General features: G+C 37.2%; 1 protein-coding gene across 5 annotated transcripts in view; it reads right to left on the reverse strand.

The window, feature by feature from the left end:
• The window catches only part of LOC123872428 (calmodulin-A-like), a 205,707-nt gene that overhangs the window by 7,737 nt on the left and 181,172 nt on the right, over positions 1-16,798 (reverse strand). For 4 of the 5 annotated variants that reach the window (XM_045916708.1, XM_045916706.1, XM_045916705.1 and 1 more), the window contains 4 exons: positions 7,649-7,682; positions 6,291-6,392; positions 636-771; positions 100-248 (listed from right to left, as the gene is read on the reverse strand). In XM_045916708.1, coding sequence (XP_045772664.1) covers positions 100-248; positions 636-771; positions 6,291-6,392; positions 7,649-7,682 — 421 coding nt within the window. Of the gene's footprint in view, positions 1-99; positions 249-635; positions 772-6,290; positions 6,393-7,648; positions 7,683-9,140; positions 9,948-16,798 lie in introns of those variants that run through there. The other variant, XM_045916709.1, reaches the window with a different exon arrangement.

The raw sequence follows: 16,798 nt of genomic DNA on the forward strand, positions 1-16,798 counted from the left end.
CCGCTCCTTCAGGCTCGTCATCACGTGGCTACGCTCCGCTGACTAAAGCCAACAATCAAGCCCCACCCAAAATTATAAATGAATTGACAAAGACATTACCATCGTAGTTGACCATGCCATCGCCGTCAAGGTCTGCTTCGCGGATCATGTCATCAACTTCTTCTTCACTCAATCGCTCCCCCAAGTTCGTCATCACGTGTCTAAGCTCTACGGACGATATAAGCCCGTCGTTGTTTTTGTCGAATACCCTGAAATTTTGTAAAGGTTTTCTTATAAAGTGTATTTCTTATTTATCGGACTCCTATCAAAATTTAAAAAAAAAAAAACAAAAACGCACAGAATTCTAAAAATTAGAAGTACGTAAAGGAGTTTCTTAAATTCACATACAAATTAGCGCTTGACTGCAATCTCACCTGGTGGTAAGTGATGATGCAATCCAAGATGGAGGTGGGCTAACCTGGAAGATTGGAAGTTCGAGTCCCGGGTCCACCGAATAAAGCGGAAGTATTTAATGACTAACTACTGGGCTATCACCGGGTCTCGGTTTTTTTAAACTCCCGTAGATACTCCGGGACAAACAGTGGTTTTTCTTTGTGTTTATAATATAAGTATGGAATATCTTTAGTAGGTTTTACCTGAAAGCCTCTCTAAGCTCGTCCTCGCCATCCGCCCCGCGCATCTTCTTCGACATCATCTGAAGGAACTCGTTGAACTCAATCGTACCGTTGCCGTCCTGATCCACTTCCTTCACCATGTCTCGCAGTTCAGTCTCTGTAAAGCAGAATTTTTCATAATTGTAGACGAGGTTGTATACCTGGGGAACACAATCCAACTAAGTATGTCCAATTTTGAGAAAGAGGATAGCCACCGAGTCTAATTCATCTAGACACCGTTTGGGAAGCTTTGAGATGTCTTCTCGTCTGGAATTCCTCAGTGTTGAAGTCCAAGGTTTTGTGAAGGAGGTCCGTAAGAGAACCAGAGTAATTAGCATAGCTCAGCGGATTGGCGATATTAAACTCACTATAACTATAACTTTAACTTTTAGAACTATACTTATTTTATTTAAAAATTAAAAGAAAACCCCTGTTATTTCATAGTCTTAGGCTTACGTCAGCAGTCCCCATTTACTGCTAATTATTTGGGTGTAATTTCCTTGATTTAAATTTCAAACCATTACTTGGCGATCAGTGTTTCTGTTATGTACTAGACGAATATTATGAAATTACTAAACTATGGCATTACCAATATGCTAATATGAAGGTTCGTTCATAAATAGGTAGTATTATTTCAATGACTACCCATTTTCTAAATTGCCTTATTTACGACAGTAAAAAACAGAATTTTGTTACCGCCAGCCGTTTATTTAAGCGCACTGAAAAAAGCCCATTAGAGACTTTTTGTTTTTTAATAATTAATTTTTTGTTGAGGAGGAAGCACACACTTGCTCCGACTACACAATATATAGATACTTAATATTATAAATGCGTAAGTCTGTTTGTCTGTCTGCCAGCTTTTCACGGCTCACTCGTATAACCGATTTTGACGTTTGGTACAGAGGTAGCTTGCATCCCGAAGACGGACCTTTTATCATGCTAAATTAAATATCATCACGACATTTTTAAAGACCCATGCGTTTAACTAATTATTACGTTTGATGTAACGATAGCAACTGGCATCTCAAATAAAGTCATAAAGTACTTTTGTCCTGGAAAATCTTAAAGTTCTCGCGGGTTTTTAAACCCTAAACCCATGTGGATGAAGTCAAAGACATCATCTAATTAAATAAAGCACTATTTTCCATACGAATAGCAGTACTAGGTATTATGTTTTTATTCTTCCCTTTATTTATTTTTGTGAGCAGAAAAGATTTTAAAATAAATAAATTAATAAAGACTAGATGATGCCCACGACTTCGTCCGTGTGGATTTAGGTTCACTAAAAATCCCGTAGAACTCTTGGATTTTCCGAGATAAAAGTTGTCTATATCAATTTCCGGGATGCAAACTACCTCAGTACCAAATTTCATCAAAATCGGTTATACTGTTGGGCCGTGAAAAGCTAGCAGACAGACAGACAGGCAGACAGACAGACACACTTTCGAATTTACAATATTAGTACGGAAGTATGATAATTATATTGCATCAGAAACCTTGTCTTCATTACTTTATACACACAACATTATGTCGGACGACTTGTCGACAGTGTATCTCTACACTAACATAAGCTGGGTAGGGGATACAAGTCCCATCCCATAAATAACGGCGGATTCACATAGGTAGAGTTTAATTTCCAGGGTAGGTCATAAAGAGCTGGATATTATTCCGTTTTACGTAATGTTGTTTTGGACAATGTATTCTACCTATTCGGATAAGTACCTAAATACTGACCAGTGAAAAGTGACCTTTATTAAGGTGATTCTACACTAGGGCGATTATTTTTAACTAGAGGATGCCCGCGACTTCGTCCGCGTGGATTTAGGTTTTTTAAGATCCCGCGGAACTGTTTGATTTTCCGGGATAAAAAGTTGCCTATGTCAATTACAGGGACGCAAGCTACCTCGGTACCAAATTTCATACGAATCGGTTAAGCGGAAGGGTTTTTAGGAATCCCGTGGGAACTCTTTGATTTTCCGGGATAAAAAGTCCTATGTCCGTCCCCGAGATATAAGCTAACCCTGTACTAAATTTCGTCAGAATCGGTTAAACTGTTGGGCCGTGAAAAGGTAGCAGACAGACGACAGACAGACAGACAGACATATTTTCGCATTTATAATATTAAAGTATGGATGTTAGCATTAACCACCGAATATGATACCTCATCCATTGGGTATGAGTTATGACATAGAGATGAGTCCAGTTGCCTCGAGGCCGAAGCCGAACAGGCGCGGCTGCAGGCTAAGTGGGAGGTTCCGAGTTCTATTCCCGGAGATAATTTAGGAATTTACAATTTCCAAATTGTCTCTGGTCTGGTCTGGTACAGAGATAATTAGCATCCCAGAGACGCTACTTTTTATCCCGAAAAAAAATTGTAATTAGGTAATAAATCCCCCAAGATGATAAATATACCTACTTAGCAAGTTCTTGCCCCACTTTCGAATGCCATAAAAAATTAAATGTAGGTAACTACGCCAAATAGATACTTATCCACGCTACGAATTATCTTTTCTTCATACTTTTAGAGCTTTTCTACATTATGTATAAAATATACACACATTTTCTGAATAAACTGTAAGAAAAAGAGACATCTCGTATATTAAAATGTAGAAGGAAAAAAGTGTATTAAGTCGCTATAATGAAAGGGGTCAACATAGGCTGGTCGGCGCTTGATAAAAATTCATGGAAACCCATTCATCGTGAGCCGCAAATTGAAACGTCTAGCGCCCCGTGTATTCATTTATTCATTGGTGGGAATCCAAATATCACTTTCCTGATGATGAATAAATAAAAGCGGCGCTTAGCGGATAAACAGGCTTGTACACATTAGCCTAATGCTCTTCTCTCCCCTTAACCTATGGGCCTCATATAACATCCATACTATACTATAATATTATAAATGCGAAAATGTGTCTGTCCGTCTGTCTGTCTATCTGTCTGTCTGTCTGCTACCTTTTCACGGCCTAACAGTTTAACCGATTCTGACGAAATTTGATTAGCTTATATCCCGGGGACGGACACAGACTACTTTTTATCCCGGAAAATCAAAGAGTTCTCACGGGATTCCTAAAAACCCATCCGCTTAACCGATTTGTATGAAATTTTGTACCAAGGTACTTAGCTTGCGTCCCTGTATTTAACATAGGAATTTTATCTCAAAAAATCAAACAGTTCCCACGGGATCTTTAAAAATCTAAATTCACGCGAACGAAGTCGCGGGCATCCTGTACAAGACTTAGCGATAAACAGCCTTGTACACATTAGCCTAGTGCTCTCGGCGAGACTAGAGACCTACTAACAAAGCTCAGAGTCACTTAGTGCGTCTAACAGACATAGGTCGCATGACGCATGTCGGTTGACGAAGACTTGCTCAGTAGTTGGCATTTGGATATTTGGATTCTAGTTGGACGACGATGGTTACTGTTATAATGAGCCAAAATATAGGATAAAAAAACACACTATCACACTAATGTAATATTATAAGGAGAAAGTTTGTATGTATGTGTGTGTCTGTGTGTGTGGTATGTTTGTTACTCCTTCACGCAAAAACTACTGGACGGATTGGGCTGAAGAATGGAGATAGATTATACCCTGGATAAGCACACAGGCTATTTTTCATCCTGGAAAATCCCACGGAAGAGTTCCCACGGGATTTTTATAAAACCTACATCCACGCGAACGAAGTCGCGGGCATCAGCTAGTATTTAACTAAAATAAAACCTATTAGTGTTTTCACCCGGCATTATAATTATTTGGCAGAACGCACCGGCCGCGTAGCGCTGCGGTTTGAGGTTGCAATCCACATAAATCAAAAATGAATAATTATTTTATATTTATCAGTCTGTGGATTTTATTTATTTAGACATGCACATTGTGAAATCAACTCCCATCGGCGGTGTTATCACTAGATTATAACATGGGGTTATTCATGGGGCGGACCACCAAATTCCTGAAACGCATCGGCGGTTCATCTGGTGCTGCAAATATTCATTGGCGGCGGTAATCACTTAACATCACGTGACCCGCGTGCTCGTTTGCTCGCTATTTTTATTAAAAACTAGCTGTGCCCGCGACTTCGTTCGCGTGGAATAGTGACTTTTCGGGCAGCATATACTCTGTACGTTAAAAATGTTCGCCGTGATTCTTTAAATTGACATAACTTTTTTATTTATGAACCGATTGACATGAAATAAACACTAAATGTTAAATGAAGCTTATTACAATATATTAGTGAAAACCGTATCTAAATCGAATAAGCCGTTTCTGATATTAGCGTGCACAAACACACCGACAAACAGACAAACAGACAAAAAAAATTAATTACAATTTCGGGTTCGGCATCGATATAATAACAACCCCTGCTACTTTTTTTTATATATTTCCATTGTACAGACACCACTTTTCTACAATTTTATTATATGTAGTATAGAAGATTAGAGCTGTAATAACATAGTGGTTAAGACTTCCACCTCCTAATTGGGAGGTGGGGGTTCGATCTCAGGCACGCAATATTCCGGATTAAATATCACTTTCTTTAATCACGAAGAAAAACATCGTGGGGAAATCTGCATGCCTGAGAAACCTAAATGTTTTTTTTTAAATTTAGATTAGCGCTTGGCTGCAATCAGACCTGCTAGCAAGTAATGATGCAGCCTAGAATAAAAGATTTACACTTATCACATAGTTATATTCCTACAATAATTGGATATAGCACGCGTAGGTACCATTACAAAAAAAAAACGATAAAAGAATGATAGGTAGGTTATGATATGATGAGATTTTCTTTGTACGATGCATATAATTATATTATGTTTAACGCAATACATACCTATTCCATCCATAATCTTCTTACGGCTTAACCTTTGAACTGATCTTAATTAAGGGCATAGAGATAAGTAGCTAGCATACCGGAGACAGACTTTATTATCACCCCGACAATATTTCATTCCCAGAGCAGGTATAGATTAGGGATATTATGGATATATAATTTCGGATCCGGATATGGATATGGATATTGGTAAAAAATAATATCGGTTTCGGTTACGGTTATGGATATATTTCGGATTATCCGATAGTTTCGGTTACAGATATTAATTTTTTAAGGAACTGTAAAATGTGAACTGATGAAGGTGTCGCATTCCAGCGGAGTGCACAGTTAATTCGTACGAGTGTAGTATTTAGTTAGACTCCGCCCTATCCGAAACTATCCAAAACTTTTATTACGGATTCAGTTCCGGTTACGGATATTTTTTTATTTCGGATATCCGATAGTTTCGGTTACGGATATGGATATCCATAACAACACTAGTATAGATCGTTACAACCTTTCAACGAATAGTTCCTATGGCGTTATGTTGGCTCTCCTGTCTGTCTAAGTCATTGGCACCATATTGGCATGAGAAGACGCAGATTTTGTTTATTTTCATTTGGTTTTCATTTCATTCATTCAGTTTTTCAAAAATCCTTTCTTAACGGATATTTACGTCATAATAGCTATCTGCATCCCAAACAGATAAGTCAGTCACTCAGCCTTTCCTTTTATTCAAATAGATTATCTCCTGCGTAGTTGGCTAATCTCCGTTAAGTTTTGGCTGCCGTGGACGAAATTCGGTCAGATTAATATTATTGAGTTCTTACCCGACGGTCGCTGTCCCAAAGATCGCATGACGACTCCGAGTTCAGCCATCGTGATCGTCCCGTCCTCGTCCTTGTCGAACAGCATGAAAGCTTCTTTGAATTCTGCAAAAATTTATATTGTACGATTTATTTTATGTAGGTACAATATACTTATTGAAGTTTGTCTGTCTGTTACTTTTTTACGGCCCATTGGTAGAGATACCTACTTAGTTTGTGTCTTCTAGACGGATATGATACTTACTAGATGATTCCCGCGACTTTGTCCGCGTGGATTTAGGTTTTTTGAAAATCCCGTAGGAACTTTTAAATTTTCCGGGATAAAAAGTATAGCGTAGGTATGCAATTTGCGGGATGCAAGCTACCTCTGTACCTTTCATATTAATTGGTTAAACGGATGGGCCTTACTTATAAAATAAGTATACTTATAAAATATGTAGATTTCTGTTGACGACAAATTAAGGGAACTGGTGGTATTTTACTTAATAATTTATGTAACACCTTTTTTGTACTTATAATCTTGCAATAAATGAATGCATCTATATTAATCTATACTAATAAATAAAATTGGAGTGTCTGTCTGTAATTTCGAATAACTACCGCATATTAAGGTCATATGGTTATTTGAATGATACTATAACTGAATCACACGTTTTTAAAATTTTTGTCTGTCTGTCTGTCTGTCTGTCTGTCTGTTTGAAAAGGCTAATCTTGGGAACGGCTGAACCGATTTTAACGGGATTTTCACAGACAAGTAGAAAATTGACCAGGGAGTAACTTTTTTAACCGACTTTCAAAAAGGGAGTTGTGTTTTTCTACCTATGTACACCGAAATCTCCGAGATATCTGAACCGATTTGCGTCATTTCTTTTTTAATCGATAGAGGAACTTTGCGATATTGTTTCATAAAAATTTGAAGTCCAACTCCTCAATCCTGATGCTGCAGGGAATCTGACCAATCCACGCGGGCGAAGCTGCGGGCATCAGCTAGTATGAATATAAGATTCTATCTTCTCAAGGGCAATGTCTCTGAGTGCATTGTACCTATTGCTTAAAGAAGACTTTAAACACGATATCCTTTTGCAACGCAAAAAAGCACGGGATTTACCTATTTAGGATATCAGTAAAAACAATCAGCAATATATTGATACTCTTGCGCCATATGTAGCTTTAATTTTTAATTAGTCTGTAGATTCAGGGTCCTTTCCAAAGCTTATGAAATGTAGTAAATTAAGTTAATCGTGCGTCGCATTGAGCGGACCTTCTGTTAACCCTCTATTTTATGGAAAAAGGCACGTACATGAGACATAATATACTTTCATTACAAATAAAAAACAAAACAGGTTTTAATTTTAACATACCTGCAACTTGTTCCTCGGTAAGGCCATATTCTGACTGAAACAACGACAAAGTAAGAATTAAGTAAAAATAACTAATTATTATTAAATATATAATTATATATGAACAAAGATATGAAATAAATCAGCTTGTATGTATTTTAAAAGTGAAGTCTTCTTCCTAGATATTGGCGCAGAGTTTACGCTTCTTTTGGTCACCTTTGAATGTACTCAAAAAAATCGGTCAAATGCGAGTCAGACTCGCACACAAAGGGTTCGGTACCGTCATAAATTATTCTTGTTGTATTTTAATTTTTTTTTTGTTTACGTGGCAGCCATTTTTAAATTTCTATTATTTGTTGTTGTAGTGGCAATATAAATAGACATTCTGTGAAAATTTCGACTCTCTACTTATTACGGTTCACGAGATACAGCCCGCTGACAGACAAACGGAAAACAGAGGCTTAGTAAAAAGCTCCCGTTGGCACCCTTTGGGTAGGATCCCTAAAAATGGCGGCTCGTTACCAGGGTTGGGTTGGCGCAGGATTACTCTACATTTTTAAAACTAAAAAACACATGACGATAATCCGTGAGTGTTATTTTCTAGTGCATCTATTTTTTAAACAAATGCCTGAGTGGTGGAAGCCGCGGTATCTTATACTTTAAATAAAGAATTGTGTTGCTAGTTTCTTTCTTTCTTTCATTCTTTGAAACGGTTTTTATCATAATAAGTATCAACTTATCAAACGGTAAAATTATCTAAAGATATCATAGAATCTTATTATACGAGCTTTTTTGCATAATGAAGTAGCGTCGAGATTTTCCTAATATTGCTTCAAAGTATCGTTTCATAGTCATAGTCCACAAAAACTATTTCTTCTTCTCTCTCTTAAAACAATTTGCGATTCCGATTGTTAAGTTACGTTGGCCCGAATCAGTAAGTGGATGGGTGGCCGAGTTTAAAATTCCGAATTTGGCCCTTTCGTTTCCTTCGCGCCTCGGAGACAACGTTAACAGGGCTCTCTCCGTCACTCGTTTCATACAATCGTAGTTCCAATTTCATTTGAATATTAAGCAACCAAAGTCCATGAAATTTTGCAGACATATTCTAGAAACTAATAACACTATAATATCCTAAGAGAACTCTAAACGGAGTATAACCCTCACCAATGAGGAGACTACGACTATCTATACATATAATAAAATTGTAGAAAAGTGGTGTCTGTACAATGGAAATATATAAAAAAAAGTAGCAGGGGTTGTTATTATATCGGTGCCGAACCCGAAATTGTAATTAATTTTTTTTTTGTCTGTTTGTCTGTGTGTTTGTGCACGCTAATATCAGAAACGGCTTATTCGATTTAGATACAGTTTTCACTAATATATTGTAGTAACAATCGGTTCAGAAATAAAAAAGTTATGTCAATTAATTCAAAATATGCTGCCCGAAAAGTCACTATTCCACGCGAACGAAGTCGCGGGCACAGCTAGTATAGAAATACAATTTAATACTAACAGAAAATTGCCGTGTAGCCAAATCCGAAGTAACTCTTCGTATTCTTCTGTATTCTTTATTATATCGGTCATCTGTTTTCACAGCTTGCGCCATTTTTGATCAAAACAACTCTTATTTACATTGACAACATAAAGTCTGTTTTTCCTCAAACTTTTATCGATGCTAACTTTTTCCAATAGTCTCGCACAAAAGTTTTCCAAAGCTTGCTTGAAAACAATCCAAAGTTTCAACTTTCAATTCGAACACACTTCACTTGAAAATGGAACACAGTTTCCAGACATCAAACCGCGATTCAAAATTCGAACTTGAATAATTTTCCACAATAATACTTTTGTTTGTTTAATTTGAACCATATTTGAATGATTTCACTTAAAAATGGAACGAGAAGTTTCAATTACGATTCAAAAACTTAATAAACAATCGGATATTTACAATATCATTGTTTAATGTTTACAAATATAACAAATGTTTGAATTCGGAAGCACTTGAAAATGGAACGCGGAATTCCCATCAGCGATTTCACTTTTGTTTATATAAAATCCAAATGCATAGTTTTGGAACACGATTTAAAAATGGAACACAATTCAAACAACAATCGAACACCTATAATAATTCCATCGTGACATTTTTATTAACTTTCAACAACAGAAACACGATTCGATTTTTAAAAAAATGAACATCGACGTGCTCTTTGCCTCGCTGATTAATTTTTTATTGTTGTCGATGACTTTTATTTTTTTTAAAGCGGTAAAGGTCAGCGTTGACACGCGCGGCGACAATGACTGTGACAGCTCGGTTATGTGTAGACTCTATATTTAAATTGGATTTTTGCGCCATAACGACAAACACGCACCACAACACTGTCTATAATGGTGCCAAGATTATACAATATTTCTGGTACGAGAATTATGTGAACTCTGTCGTTTTCTACGTAGTAAATAAATAAAGATTTAAGTATTTGGCTTCAAGAAAGAAAAATAAAAAACCCAATAAAATGTAGGAAACATACATAAGTACATTTTGTAAGGCGACTAGAAAATTACCATATATGTATATTTAGATGATACCTAGATTATCATCATCAAATATCATCAAATACAGATGAATAATCTTTAAATAGATGAAAATAATGAAAAACAAAATAAATATCTCGAGGATAAACTAAGACTCTTGAATTTTAAAAAATCCCTTAAATTAATACAGGTGAATAGAATACTCTTTATTTTGTAATGCTACAAGAAGGGTGAAAAAAAAAAGAAATAACAAAAATAGATAGAAGAAAAAAAATGTGATATAAAATGATTCGTCGTGTGGCCATTGTAGAACGGACAGATAACTCCGTGATCTTGGCACGGCGGGAATCATTTGGAACGAGTCACATTTGGCGGGAAAATTAGGGATACACCCATTGAGATAGTCATAGAGGAACAAAACTCATACAAAGAAATTTTAACAGGGCTCTCTCCGTCACTCGTTTCATACAATCGTAGTTCCAATTTCATTTGAATATTAAGCAACCAAAGTCCATGAAATTTTGCAGACATATTTTAGAAACTAATATCTGTGTCTGTGGTGTTTTAGATTTTTCTAAAAATATGTAGTTTTAAAATTACAGGGGCTCAAAGATTTGTATGAAATTTTTTAAGACCGGGTAACTTTGAAACCGAAAATTTTAACAGAAATCTGGAAAACCACAGACATAGATATTAGTTTCTAGAATATGTCTGCAAAATTTCATGGACTTTGGTTGCTTAATATTCAAATGAAATTGGAACTACGATTGTATGAAACGAGTGACGGAGAGAGCCCTCTTAAGACAAGTGTAAATTAAAAATTTATAACACCCCCGACAAGTGAAGGTTACAGGCACTAGAAAAGAGGTGATAACTTTCAAACGGCTGAACTAATTTTCTTGGATCATAGCTAAGAACACTCTCGATCAAGCCACCTCAAACAAAAAAAAACTAAATTAAAATCAGTTCATTAGTTTAGGAGCTACGATGCCACAGACAGATACACAGTTACACAGATACACAAATACACACATCAAACTTATAACACCCCTTTTTTTGGGTCGGGGGTTAAAAATGAATTTAAAAAACCGGTTAATTGAGAGTCGGACTCGTACACAAAGGGTTCCGTACCATCGTATAAGATGTTAATCTATGTACTTTTAAATTTTTATTAATTCGCATGACGGATATTTGGATTTGTTTTATTATTTCTTTTTGTTATCTATTGTTATAGTGGCCCAAGAAATATACACTCTCTGAAAATTTCAACCGTCTACCTATTACGGTTTAAAAGCCAGCTGACAGACAGACAAATGGACGGACAGACGGATGGAGAGACGCATATACATCGGAAGCTTAGGGTCCCGTTGGCACTCATCGTTTAGAGGACCCTAAAAACAACTTCAGGAGATAATATTATTTATACAGTAGTTAAACACTCGTTGATGCCTGTGACTTCATTCGTATAGTTTTTTCAATCGCGTGGGAACTCTGTACCTGTCACCATCTATCACTAGCATACTTACGTACAGATAGACAGTCAGAAATCGCTAAACACAATATATTTTACTAGTACAATATTAATTTAACTACTTAGTATACGGATTAATTAAACAATTGGGCCATGAAAAGGTAGCGTACAGACAGACTCTTGCATTTATAATATTAGTATTTTAATTATATTGATTGCTAAAAATAGTAATATATTATTGCTCCAAGATCTAAAAACATACATTTTCAGAATGACGATAAGCTCGACTGGTGTCAATTTAGACACCAGTGAGTTGAGTTTTGGGAGACATTGCACGCTCTAATAGTGACATCTCTCTGGAAACACCAATTAATATAGTGAAATAACAAATAATTCCTGTGCATTTTGGTACTCAGTTATTTATGGACCAATTTATACTATTTACCTAGAAGATTGGACATAAACATGTGTCAGACAAAAATCTTGGCTAGTCCCAATAGCTTAGCAATTACGGGCGAACTGGAATTAAAATAGTCGCAAGTTTAAATTCTCTCATTGGACTAACAGCTGAAATTGAAAAGACAGACAGACAGACTGCGAAGTGATCCTATAAGGGTTCCTCTTTTCCTTTTGAGGTAGGTAAGGAACCCTTTTTTTTTTTTTTTTTTTGTTGACGCTGGGGAATGCATTTACGCATTTCCCCCCGGAGGGAGGGTATGTGGGACTCGCCGGCCGAGAGGCGACCGGAATACCCACTAAACCCCAGCGGCGCTACTGCGCGTCGCCTGGCGACTGGGTCACGGGAACGGCCGAAGCAAACAACCGCGACCCAGCCAGCGACGTCTGCCAAGGCAGACCCTCCACCGGGGACCTACTCGGTCCCCATCGACGCACCTCCGGGACGCACCAACGAAGTGCGTCCCCCGACCTTGGGACGCGCACGTCGCCCGCGTCCCATCCTCCGCTTCATCCACTGTGCCCTCTGCTAGTCAGAGGGACACGCGGAGAAACCTCCCCCCCTGCCAGGTCATTAGCCATAGCCAACAATATCTCCGAAGAGAAATTATTAGCCATGTTACCGGGGCGCACCGGCCCGAACACTGCTCTTCCCCTCGGACGCATCCAAAAGGGACCAGCAGCATCCAGGCACACTGGGAGGTTACCTGGCTGGCGCCCCAGTAATTTTATTAATCTAGCTTTATTTGTCGAGAAGTTACTTAGCAATATTTTTGTTTGTCAAAAAATACCATACAATTTTTGACAAACAAAATATTTTATAGATAGCAAGAGATAGCATTGATTATATTAATTTTGGCTGTTAGGAACGTATTCGACCTTTTCAAAATGTTTCAAAGTTCGCGAATCACTAAAAAATGTACATTAATAATATTATTATAAATGCGAAAGTGTAGCTGTCTGTCTGTATTACACGGCCCATTCGCTCAACCGATGTTGACGAAATTTTGTACAGAGATAGATTGCATCTCGGAGAAGACCTAATAAGCTACTTTGGATGAAGAGTATCTACGGGTTTAAAAACCTAAGTCCACGCGGACGAAGTCACGGGCATCATCTTATCCATACTAATAATATTATAAATGCGAAAGTGTGTCTGTCTGCTACCTTTTCACGGCCCAACAATTTAAGCGATTCTGACGAAAGGTACAGGGTTAGCTTATATCCCGGGAACAGACATAGGCTATTTTTTATCCCGGAAAATGAAAGAATTCCCACGGGATTCCTAAAAACCCATCCGCTTAACCGATTTGTATGAAATTTGGTATCGAGGTAGCTTGCGTCCCTGTAATTGACGTAGGCATTTTATCCCGGAAAATCAAGCAGTTCCCACGGATCTTTAAAAGCCTAAATCCACGCGGACGAAGTCGCGGGCATCCTCTAGTATTTTATAAATCAATTTACAATAACAAATAATAAATTAAACAATGATTAATTGTTGAAGCTTGTGGCAATTTACCAAATTTTCGCGTATGTGCTGTATATAGGTAGGTACAAAAATTAAATATTAATTACAATTACATATTTCATGTAATGTACCTACATCTGTGAGCAAAGTCAATGATAATTACATATTGATTCAAGTGCATATTATTATGACGACGTAAAAATGCAACTAAGCATATACAGGCTCGAAGGTCAATCGGAAAACCTCTGTTCTTAAACACACTTAAATAATACCTAGATATATTATTTAGCATTATATACATTTTAGAACTTAGTTTAAACTAGAGGATGCCACGACTTCGTACGCGTGGATTTAGGTTTTTAAAGATCCCGTGGGAACTGTTTGATTTTCCAGTTTACCTAAAACTGTTTGAGTTTCTAGAATATGTCTGCAAAATTTCATGGACTTTAGTTGCTTAATGTTCAAATGAAATTGAAACTACGTTTGTATGGAGCGAGTGACGGAGAGACCCCTCTTAAGACAAATTGATTATTAATTTCGACCTATATAAATAATATCGGTCGATAATATCGGTTAAAATATACATGTATACCTACTGCTAGTTCGGGAATAGTCAACTAATGCCATCTAGAGAGATTTTCCGGCAATAATTTAATCTAAACGATTATACACAGGTGGCTCTTGACCACCGAATGGGCGATCACTGCCTCCAGATTTCCTGCGATCTAGATCATAGGATAAATCTGGTGTTGTAATTCCACGAATAACAACACCAGATTCATCCTAATTAATGCACGACCCACGAATACAAGGTTCCAGCTCCCAAGCCATAAAGCCATATAGCTGGTGAAAGCCGATTAAAAGCACCTGAACTCCCCACGCCATACCCTGGCAAAGAAACCATACCTCGATCATGTCAAGAGGCCCTTGACAAATCCGTATGACCGCTAGGTCTTGACCATTACCCAGGTGTGACGCGAGAAAAAAACTCCGATAAGTTTTTAAGCCATATGTCGGCTAAGACCTGTCTTCTTGGCTTAGGACCTCGAGGTCTTAGGATGTCGGCTTTGAATCCCAGCGCTATGGGCGCTTGCCGCCGCGTGCATGGGGGTAAAGTTGCCTATGTAATATAATATTACATCTCAGTGTGAACAGTGACATTTCAAAGCAGGGTGAGTGGTATTTATATATTATATTATATTTCCGTAGTTTGAAGGCAACTTTAATGTAAAATCCGATAGGTATAGTGGATGCAAAATCTGTAGTCCAATCTGAATCAAATCTCATCTTCATTTTTTTATTCTGTCCATAACTTTTGATATTATATAAGACTGCATCTGTTATATTTTATTTGGTTTTGCCACTTCTGTTTACCTATGATACTTGATTAGCTAAGTAGGTATAGCATGCGACAGGTCGAGATGGCAATCGGCAATGTGCGTAACGTCCCCCGCCTCATGCCCCGATTACCATCTTAACTTGTAGCGGACTATAGATACTAGTTCTAAAAAGGGGGAAGTCAAGTTCCAAGCACACCCGTGCCGTAGCTAGAAAGCACTTATAATTTCTAAGTATAATTTTTTTTTCGCAAAAAAAAGTTATTTTACCAAAGTACGTACCTAATTTTAAAAATTAAACGCAGTAAAACTGCCTCACGCCATAATTTTAATTTTAGCACCATGTTATTGTTGGTCGACGGGCCGTTAAATTTTAGTGTCATTCTCCGAAACTATGTAAAACTGAACTATAAACTAGTTAAGTGATTAAAGAAAGCGGTAGACCGGGAAGCGTTCACGCCTTGTTCAGGGGGCCTCATAAACAGATATAGTAGTCACACTACAGCAAAAGGATTATTCTGGAAAATAATAATTAGACTATTTTTTGGAATAGGTACTCTGTGACTTTCCCATTGATTTTGAAAGAGCCACCCCTGAAATTGATGACAACTGGACCAAGATTATTGCTGGACGATTACGTATGATAGTAAATTTTTTGGCACACATTAAAAAATACGAAAATGTGTTTGTTTGTTAATTGGTTTGTCCTTCAATCATGCTGCAACAGAGCAATGGATCAGCGTGATTTTTTGAGGTATAGGTTTAAATACCTGAAGAGTGACACAGGCTACTTTTTTTTATAGAGATTTTAAAAATCTCAATTCACGCGGACGAAGATGCAGGCATCAGCTTAGTACACCAATAAACTAACAAACCAACAGACAAACATACTTTCGCTTTTATAATGCGGGTAGGGATAGTTACTTAAATTTTAAAAAATTGTCATAAGTAACCTTTTTGACTCACCATCGCCCCTAGATCGTGGTCAATTTAAAATACCTTATCTCTTTTCTACTAGAGTATGTCCGCACATCGTAAATCTATTCTAGAACCGAACAGCTCGTTTCCAAAGTGTCTGAGAAAGATGAAACGGCCGTACGGTTCTCCATGCTAGGGGACTTCGTGAATGAAATTAGACTATTTTAACTACCTACTTATTACAAAGCTACTACACGTACGCTTTCAGTTCACAAGCGTTAGCATGAGTTTCAACGTCTCGGTACCGTTGGTAGAATTTCAGGGACAAAAGATTTTAACGTCAAATTAAAATGGACTTTATCTGCCTTATTTTAAAGCTCTAATTTCTTAATATATTTATTTGCAACCAGCGTTCCGAGCGGAAACCTTGCGAAATAAAAATAAACGGTACAAAATGACTATACATTTATAAAATGCGAACGTGTGTCAGTCTGTCTGCTAGTTTTGCACGGTCTATCTGTATAATCAATTATGACGTTTGGTAAAGATATAGTTTGCGTCCCGGTAGATGATGGGCTCCTTATTATCCGGAAAATTAAAGAGTTCCCAGTTCCCACCGCATTTTTCATAAACCGAAATTAACGCATTTATGAAAAATGAAAATCGTGGGCATCCGTTTTAGGTCCAATTCCTCTTTTTTCCTTGGTTCTTTAAAAATCTCTCTGAGCACCTATCGTTTCTATCAGTAGTAGAAGGAAAGTTCGACAGAAAAACTATATTTCTGGCTAGAATTTGTTTTAATTTATTTATTCCAGTCTGGTTTTGGTTGGTGAATCCATTGTATTTCGACCGTCGAATTCTATTCACGTTGATGTAAAATCTCATACTAACTTTACAGATTCTAGCCCGTTTCACGTGGAATCTAATTCAGTCATTCCATAGTATCAGATTAGGATTAGGAAATTCTAATTTTTCACATTAATTAAAAATTACGT

The sequence above is a fragment of the Maniola jurtina genome, chromosome 15 (assembly GCF_905333055.1).
Source record: "Maniola jurtina chromosome 15, ilManJurt1.1, whole genome shotgun sequence".
Taxonomy (NCBI): Eukaryota; Metazoa; Arthropoda; class Insecta; order Lepidoptera; family Nymphalidae; genus Maniola; species Maniola jurtina.